At 54.6% G+C, this 9,006-nt stretch overlaps 1 protein-coding gene across 1 annotated transcript in view; it reads left to right on the forward strand.

The window, feature by feature from the left end:
- The window catches only part of CNGB1 (cyclic nucleotide gated channel subunit beta 1), a 50,771-nt gene extending 43,651 nt beyond the window's left edge, over window positions 1-7,120 (forward strand). Inside the window, exons 33-34 of the mRNA XM_059665449.1 lie at window positions 2,003-2,219; window positions 5,035-7,120. Of these exons, the coding sequence (XP_059521432.1) occupies window positions 2,003-2,219; window positions 5,035-5,271 (454 nt within the window). The 3' untranslated portion in view covers window positions 5,272-7,120. The remainder of the gene's footprint in view (window positions 1-2,002; window positions 2,220-5,034) is intronic.
- Window positions 7,121-9,006: the final 1,886 nt, after the last annotated feature.

Below are 9,006 nucleotides of genomic sequence, written 5' to 3' on the forward strand. Positions count from 1 at the left end.
TAAACAAACACGGTTTGCTGGAAGCCCGAGGAATGAATGGGCCAATTAGCAGCCTCGGCTCTGCTCGATCGCAGGCGAAATGCATTTGCTCCCGAGCCAAACCGCTCGTCATAAATGAGCAGCGTGAAGAATTCCTTATGAGAGGCGGCGGCTCCGTTAGATGGAAAAGTCTCTCCTCGTTTAGGGAAGCCGGGTGACATGCCGCATTTATTCTGGGTTGTTATTCTGTCTCGGCCACTTCCTAGCAACCTTGGGCACGTCAGTCCCCCCTCCCCCGCTTCTGGGACTCAGTTTCCCCAGCTGTCATAGGCACAGTAATCCCAGCCCTTCCCGTGTCACAGGAGTGCTGTCAGCATCCAGGAAGAGCATGCCCATGAAGTTGCTGTGATCATTAAGGCCTGGCACGCTGGGGTCAGGGGTGTGGGTTTGAATTCCAGCTCGGCCACTTCCCAGCTGTGTGACCTTGGGGAAGTTACTCGCCCTCTCTGGACTTCCATGTCCTCGTTCGAAATGAGGGGAAATAGCAGGACCTACCTGAGGACCCCGGGGAGACTTAAATGGCAGAGTGCGGTGTCAGTTATCGCTGCTGCCTAACAGTATTACCACAGACACAGTAGCCTGAAGCCACACGTATTTATTATCTTGGAGTTTCTATGGGTCAGAAGTCTGGGGATGGCTGGGGCAGGCCCACTTCAGGGCTGTAATCAAGGTGTTGCCAGAGCTGGGTTTCCTCTCAAGTTCAAGTGGGGAAGGATCTGCTTCCACGTCACGTGGTTGTTGGCTGAATTCTGTGCTCGTAGTTGTAGGACTGGTGGCTGCCCTCAGGGTCTTGTCCCCTCACTTCCCCCCGACGTGGGCGCTGGCTTCAGCAAAGCCAGCAAGGCTTGTCCTTGCAGATCATGATCCTGTGTGATGTGTTCATAAATGTGACAGTTGACCACCCTCGCCGTGTTCTAGTGATTGAAAGTAGGTGGCATGTCCCACTCCCCTCCAGGGGCGGGATCACACAGACAGAGGCAGGAAGGGGGACCGCAGAGCCACCCAAGAGCACCTGTAGAGGACTGAGCACAGGGCCGGACACGTACAGACGCTCAGTAAGGGCTGAGGTGGTGCTGCTGCTGCTGGTGACGTGGCAATGAAGCCAGAGAAAGAGAAGCAGAAAGCTTTGGGTCCTTTTCCATCTGGGCCTCTTATTTCTGATTCCATACACAGAAGTACCTTCGTTATTTCCTGTGTGACCTCAGGGAAGTTGCTCAACCTCCCTGAGCCTCCATTTCCTCCTCTATAAGGTGGAGACAATAAGACCCACATCTGTTGTTCTGATCGCTCAGCGAGATGCTATGCACGAAGCCCTTAGCACTGTGCTTGGCTCAGGAAATACACTCAGAAATGGTTTGCCAGCCCGGCCGGCGTGGCTCAGGGGTTGAGCATCGACCTATGAACCAGGAGTTCACGGTTCGATTCCTGGTCAGGGCACATGCCTGGGTTGCGGGCTCGATCCCCAGTAGGGGGTGTGCAGGAGGCAGCCGATCAATGATCCTTTCTCATCATTGATGTTCCTCTCTCTCTCTCCCTCTCTCTCTCTCTCTTCCTCTCTCTCTCCCTCTCTCTCTCTCTCCCTCTCTCTCTCTCTCCCTCTCTCTCTCTCTCTCTTTTCCATCCTCTCTGAAATCAATAAAAAAAAATATTTTTAAAAAAAGGGCTCGCCAAACAACCACCACCATACAAGTCCAACTCCAAAGGCTCTGTACAAGCAAACGTTTCCTCTGTCCCTGAGTGTGCTGGGGACATGAGCAGAAGCTGCGTGCTGGGGACATGAGTGGATGCTGCGTGCTGGGGACATGAGTGAACGCTGTGCTGTGTGCTGGGGACGTTAGTGAATACTGCGCTGGGGACATGAGTGGATGCTGCATGCTGGGGACATGAGTGAACGCTGTGCTGTGTGCTGGGGACGTTAGTGAACACTGCGCTGGTGACGTGAGCGGACGCTGCTCTCTTGCAGGCGCATGCTGAAGAGTAACAGCAAGCCCAAGGAGAAGAGCGTGCTCATCCTTCCTCCGCGGGCCGGCACCCCCAAGCTCTTCAATGCCGCCCTGGCCGCAGCGGGAAAGATGGGCGCCAGGGGGGCGAAAGGCGGCCAGCTGGCCCACCTCAGGGCTCGGCTCAAAGAGCTGGCTGCGCTGGAGGCGGCTGCCAAGCAGCAGCAGCTGCTGGAACAGGTAATGTGGCCGGGAACCCGGCCACCGATCCGCGTCACCTCTGTGCCAGGCAGAAGGAAGGCCGGGGACCTCCGCGAGGGGACCCACGGTCCATCCTAGGGGGTGCTTTCCCTCCTTCCTGTCCGCAGGGCTCCTTTGGTTGCAAGGGACAGTGCGAGCTCATATTCACTTGAGGAAAACGGAGTTTATGGGGTGGAGTAATTAAAAAGTCCGGGCAGGTGTTACCGGGAAACCCCCGGGTGGGCTCGGGCTGCCTGTCGCTGTGCCCAATAAGGAAGGCAGGTTGAATTATACTAGGCGTTTATTGGGAAGGCCAGCCCACCAAGACAGGGTGCTTACAAGCATCAAACCCTGCCTTCCAGCAAGGTGCAGGGGGCAGGAGTATAAAGGGGAAGGGGCCGGGGTGCTACGTGCAGCCCCGGGGGTCCACAGACATCAGCTATTGTCTTCCGTCATTGATGAGATGATGTTTTGATTCCTGGTGGGTCAGCCTGACCCTGCTTATCGGTTCTGCTTGCTGGATTCACAGCTGAGTCACCTCCTCCATCGCTTTGCACAGGCCTTGAAAAGGAAACTTTAAGAAAAACTTAACTCCCTATTCTCATATAAGAAACGTAACCCCCTATTCACATAAGCATATGTGTTCTGAGATTTAAAATATTATTACTTTTCAGATGAATTCAGGGGATAAGTCCCCCTATCACAAGGCTGAGTCCAGAGCTCAGATGATGCCAACAGGGCGAGGTGTATCATCTCTGTTTTCCTGGGAGATGACTCCACTCCCGGGCTGGCCCCAACAGAAGGTGTAGCAGCTCCAACAGAAAGAAAGCACCTCCTTCCCAGGAATTCCAGCAAAAATCCCAGGGCTCGCTGTCACTGGACAGAATTGGGTCACATGTCAATTCCTGAGCCATTCAGTGGGCGCTCCACCGAGGCCTGGCTCACATGCCCCGCCCTACGCTGAGGCGGTAGAGTGGCTTTCCCAAAGGGAAGTCCTGGTGTGGGCAGCGAATGTCCCTCCCTCCCCAGATAAGAGTGATGTTCTCCTAGGTCATGTTGTGTCTGTTGAAAAGATTTGCAATTTAAAAGATTTGGAACGGCGACAGGCCCTGTGCAGGCTGCTCCCGCCCCCATAAATCTAAAGGGAATTTTCAAATTAGTTCTGGGACGTTTTTTCTGTGACTAATGCCCAGAATGCCAATTAGAGTGATTGCATTAATTATGGCTGCTCATTACGGTCCTGCAGGGAGGCTGCCGGGAAATGGGGGGATGGGCTTAGGCAGGAGCTCGGTGGCAGGGGAGGGGGCAGCAGGCCATGGGAGACAATTCGGAGGAGGCCAGTGCACTCGGGCTCAGTGCAGGCTGGCGTCAGAGTCCGGGGACCCGTCAGAGGCCAGGGGACAGCGGGATCTGAGGAGTGATGCCTGCGTCTCCAGAGGCAGTCACACTGGCCCCAGGTTGAGGACAGACATGACTGTCTGGCTCGCCGCCTGGCAAGGGCGGCATCAAGCCGGCTGGTTGCGGTCTCTAGGGCCGGCTGAGCTGACAGGCGCTCCCCGAGTGTCCTCAGGACAGTGACCAGCTTGATCCGAAAAGGGCTCCTAATGTTAGCTCTTCACCGAGGCAGCTTGGAGACGGGAATTACATGTGCACGCGTCTTCCAATAAAAGGCATTTCCCCTGCAATTCAGAACCAGGGCAGAGTGCAAGGGGCTCTTCCATAGCCGTCCAAAGACACAGGTCCAAGCCTCGGCCCTGTCACCGCCAGCTGTGACGGGTATAGCTCCTCAAGCCTCCTGAGCCCCTGATCCCTCCGGGTCGCCACATGGGGTACCAGGGATGAAGCGGGAGACCCGGGATGCCTTTTACGAAAGCATCTGGACCAACTGTCCCATGATCCTTCGGGTCCCGTCAAAGCAGGATGCTTCAGGAGGCCCCCTAGGGGGCACCATCTGGGCATCCCGCCTTGGGAGTGCCTGTCAGAGCTTAGCGTGGGCAGGGGAGGGGGAACAGGGGTGACAAGCCTGCAGACACATGGGACAGAGGGAGGGACACATCCCCCAGGACGCCTTGGGTTCTAGGAGCATCTTGTCCCCCACCCCCTGCTCCCCTTCCTTCAACACCTTGTGACTTGAGCCAACTTCAGGGGTCTCTGTCCCTTTAATTCCGCATGATGACTGCTCTCCCTTTAACTCGGCACCATTTCAAATGGGACTCAGACATCCCCTGGGCTTCCTGGTCTGGGGGCTGCTCCCTCCAGGAGGGGCCATGGGTACCCACAAAAGCATGGGTTTTCAACCAATTCCCTATGATACACAGACCATGGCCAGTGTCCACGGGGGCCCACAGGCTGGAGGCTGGAGGTACCTACCAGGTCCCCAGACGTGGGGCTCAGCCCAGCCTAATGCCAGGGGCCTCTGTGGATCTCAGCCTTTGAGACCTTCCAGAAAGGGGGGCAGGCCACAGCTGCTCCAGCCCTCATCGGCCCTTCCCTCGTCTGGTTAGTTTTTCTCATCCCCCAAGGAGCGCGCAGCCCTGGGAACTGGGTGGGCAGGGAGAGGCTCAGCTCTGAGACGCAACAGAGACCTAACATCTCTCCCCAGGACCTTCCAACCAGAGATTTTAATCCGTCAACGTCCCCCATAATATAGCGTCTCCATAACTAACCCTGACGCGGCTCCTCCCAGCCCCCCACCCGCTAGCTGCACCTGCTGAGCTCGCCATCCTTTTCCGTGGGGTCTGACGTGGGGAACAGGGAGGTAGCTAAGATCCCTTGGACATTCTCGGCCTCACCAGTCACCCTTTCGGGATTCCAGGCCAAGAGCTCGGAAGACGCGGCGGGAGAGGTGGGCTCCGCTGCCCCGGACCAGCCTGCGCCCCAGGAACCCCCAGCCCCAGGCTCTCAGCCTCCCGCCTCGCCCGGGGGCGCCAAGGAGGAGGCAGCTGGTCCCCAGGAGGAGCATTCGGTGCGGATCCGCGTGAGCCCCGGCCTGGACCCTGGCGAACAGATCCTGTCAGTGGAGATGCCGGAGGAGAAGAAAGAGGCGGAGTGAGGGGTCCACCCCCACCCCACCCAGCAGCCCAGCAGCCAAGACGCTGGTCCACAGTGGTGGCCTGGGGGGCCCTCGGCTAACTGCTGGCCCTCATTCCTGCTCCCACACCAGCTTCTCCCAGGCTGGTCTTGACATCACCCACTTCCCTAGTGTCCCTAAGTCCCACCGTCACCTGAGAACCCTGCCTCCCTTGACTAATATTTTCAAGGACAAATACAGTTTTTTCTAGTTTGCAAGTTCATAGGCAGAGGCTAGAATGGGGCTTTAACACCAGGGGACGCTTTGCTGGAGGTCAAGGGTTTTGAATGTTGGGGGTTTCCCTTCAGGAATCTGTCTTCCATGTTCCAAGGACAGGAAATGTCCAGCAGAAAGGTGGGCAGTTGTACTGTCCTTTTTTATTTTATGAATTTTTTAAAACATATTTTTTATTGATTTCAGAGAGGAAGAGAGAGGGAGAGGAAGAAACATCAATGATGAGAGAGAGTCATCAATCGGCTGCCTTCTGCACACCCCCTGCTAGGGATCCAGCCCACAACCTGGGCATGTGCCCTGATGGGGAATTGAACCATGACCTCCTGGTTCATAGGTCAATGCTCAACCACTGAGCCACGCCGGCCGGGTGAGCCACTGTTACTTTTCACTTGATTTATTTGGGAGTGTCTTCCGTTTCAGCACATAAAGGGCGTGCTTGTTTTGTTATAATTGCACTCTAGTCCGTATCTGGAAATAGCGTAACATTGAATTGCTCTACCATTGACACGCATTTGCATTATTTCCCATCTTATGCCGTTAAACAGAACGCTTCAATAGAAAATCGCACACAGACATCATTTCACTGGTAAACACTATTTCTAAGTAGGAGAAGTCTGGAGGTTTGGGCTAATTCTTTTTCTTCATCATTATTCCCATTTATCATTCTCATATTTCCATTATGTATTCTAATAGAGGTCCAAGCATAGAGAATGCTTTCATCTTGAGCAAGTACTGCAGATATATCAACACAGTAAGCGTATTGCCCTTCAGTAGATGACAACATGTTTCAAGGTCACCCTCTCTGTGAGATCCTATTTTATGAGGATTTGTTTGTTTGTTTTTAATATATTTTTTATTGATTTCAGAGAGGAAGAGAGAGGGAGAGAGATAGAAACATCAATGATGAGAGGGAATCATGAATTGGCTGCCTCCTGCATGCCCCCTACTGGGGATGGAGCCCACAACCCGGGCATGTGCCCTGACCAGGAATCAAACCGTGACCTCCTGGTTCATAGATCAATACTCAACCATTAGCCATGCCAGCTGGGCTATGAGGATTTTTTAATATGAATGTACTTATTCTTTTAGATCTCAACCCTTGAATATATACTGCTTATTATATAAAGCGAGAGATTTGTGAGGTTCCCAAGAATTGTCCTGGAAAGAAAATTGATTTTGAGACGAGATTAACAGTGTCTTAATTTCACTGAGCCATCCTCATTAAACTGGACAATATCACAGAACCTTGGATATTAGGTAGATTGAATTGGAGGCTGGCATTATTCTCCAAATAGAATCGGATGGGCTGATTGCCCAGGTGTGGATGGAACAACTCAGAAACACTAATTCTGCCGCTGAACCGGGACCTATATTTATGTCTGTGGAATCTCGACTAATTTAAAATGTCTCAGCGTTTCCTGCATTCGGGTAGGAAATGAATAGCAAGCTATTTTTTCTAACTACATAAACATTTTAAATAAAATTAAAACCAAGAAGCTGCTTAAAATTCCATTATCAAAATGCGTTCAGCTCCCTGGAATATTTTCAGCTGTTTTCTTAGCAAATGGGAGCCCCGCCTTTCGCGCTCTGGCTTTCATCCCATCCTGGCTGGTGGATTCATTTCGGAAACTGGCCACGCACGACAGACACTTTTGTGAGGAAATCTCCACCCGCTGGCCTGGCTCGGGCTCCCTGGCCCGTCTCCACTGCCATCCCGGGGGCCGCCCTGCGCCTGCAGTCCCGGGGCTGAGTGACATCCCGGTGCCATACCTTACCATCCCCCCTGGGCCCTAGGATTCTAAGACCCCCCCTCCCCCCAAATACCCAGCCCCTTCATATCTGGTCTCACCTATTGGCCTCACCAAGCCCATTGGACTCATTCAGGGGTGCAGGGTGCTGACTGCCTAGCTTCCCACCCCAGCGGGACCATGTCCGTGGACAATGATGGGCTGCTCTGAGCCCCAACGACCTCATCTGTAAGATGGGGATAACACACTCACCGCACGGGGCCACTGAGGCGATCAGATGGGAGACTGGCATTGCCCGTCGGAATGGGCATGAGGATGCAGGCGACTTCCATCCCCGTCTGCTAAGCTGGGAGGAACCCCGGGAGCCCTGTCTTCTCTGACTTCTGCCTCCGCCCTGGGTTACGCATAGAAAGGGCGAGATCGGTTCTTTCTTTGCTCTTGAATGAGAGTTAGTGCTGAGGCCTGGACACATGTTAATTACAACAATCCAAGTCACAGCGTTCCCCACTGGCCATGAATGTATTTAATCCAACTTCATACCCCCCCCCCCTCCTCCCCAAAGACCCTAAAACACCTTCACCAAGGCTCCCTGTCCTGGGCCGGCCACTCTGCTCTGAGCGAGGCCAGGGCGGGTTTCATGGGCGGGTGACCTGGTGCTCCGAAGGGCCCTGCGCTTGAGTGCCCTGCTGTCTCCGTCTTTAAGTTCTGGATAATTCTGGACGGCAGGGCCCCTCCTGGAATACCACCTGCCGTCTGGACAGGCCAGCAGGAGAGGAGGTACAGTGGGCCTCGCAAGCTCAGCCTCCACCTCCCACCTCCCAGCCACAGGGTCCTGCTTCTGTGGAAATGGTCCCTGTCAATCACGCATCGTGACTCAAACACGGTGCCTCCAGCCAGGCCCCCCGGCCCCACCGGCCTCTCTCGGTGACTCTCCCGTTCAGTTCGCCTCCTTGCTGGGTATCGAATGTTGAGCGCGACTTCCTCGCTAAGGGAACCCTGCTTTGGGAAGGCAACTACCCAGCCTTGGAAACGAGGCCCTGGTGTAGCCGGTCACTGCTCTTCTGACCCCTTATGCCCGATACTCACTTTCCCAGCCTATCCTGTGGCTGGGGGTGGACCTTTGACCCGGTTCCAACCAATGAATTACGAAGGGAAGGATGATGGGAGGCCTTCCCAGTAAAGGGAAAGCCCCTATTCCCGCTGTCCGCCTCTTTTCCTGCTCGAAGTCCCGCTGGGAGACTGTACCTGGAGGTGCAGCAGCCGCCTTGTCACCAAGCAGCCAGAGGACGGGGGACGCAGATGCCCACTCGTGAGTCGCCACCCCAACCCCCAACCCACTCATCTCCGTAGACAGTGAAATGCCTTTATTGCTGAAGCTGTTCTCAGGCACCATCTCTGTTACCCGCCGCTGAAAACCTCCCGGCAGGAGGGCAAAGGGAGGGAGGAAAGGGAGAGCGGGTGGGCACATGTTCCGTCCATGACTCATACACGCTGTGGATGTCACTCTGTGCTGGGTTCCTCCAGCACCTTCAGAAGAGGAGAGAGAGGGCTGAGCGCCCTTTTCCCTTTACCCTTTTGGTAGGCACTAGGTGTCCTCAGCCGGGGCCTTCCCAGGTCACCAGTGCCAGATGTAGCCAATAAAAATGCAGGTGCCTCCGTTTCAGATCAACAGTAGGTGGAAGGTTTTCCTTGTTCCGCATAAGTATGGCCTGCTCACTATTTGGGGGTCTCTTTA

The sequence above is a fragment of the Myotis daubentonii genome, chromosome 15 (assembly GCF_963259705.1).
Source record: "Myotis daubentonii chromosome 15, mMyoDau2.1, whole genome shotgun sequence".
NCBI classification, from domain to species: domain Eukaryota; kingdom Metazoa; phylum Chordata; class Mammalia; order Chiroptera; family Vespertilionidae; genus Myotis; species Myotis daubentonii.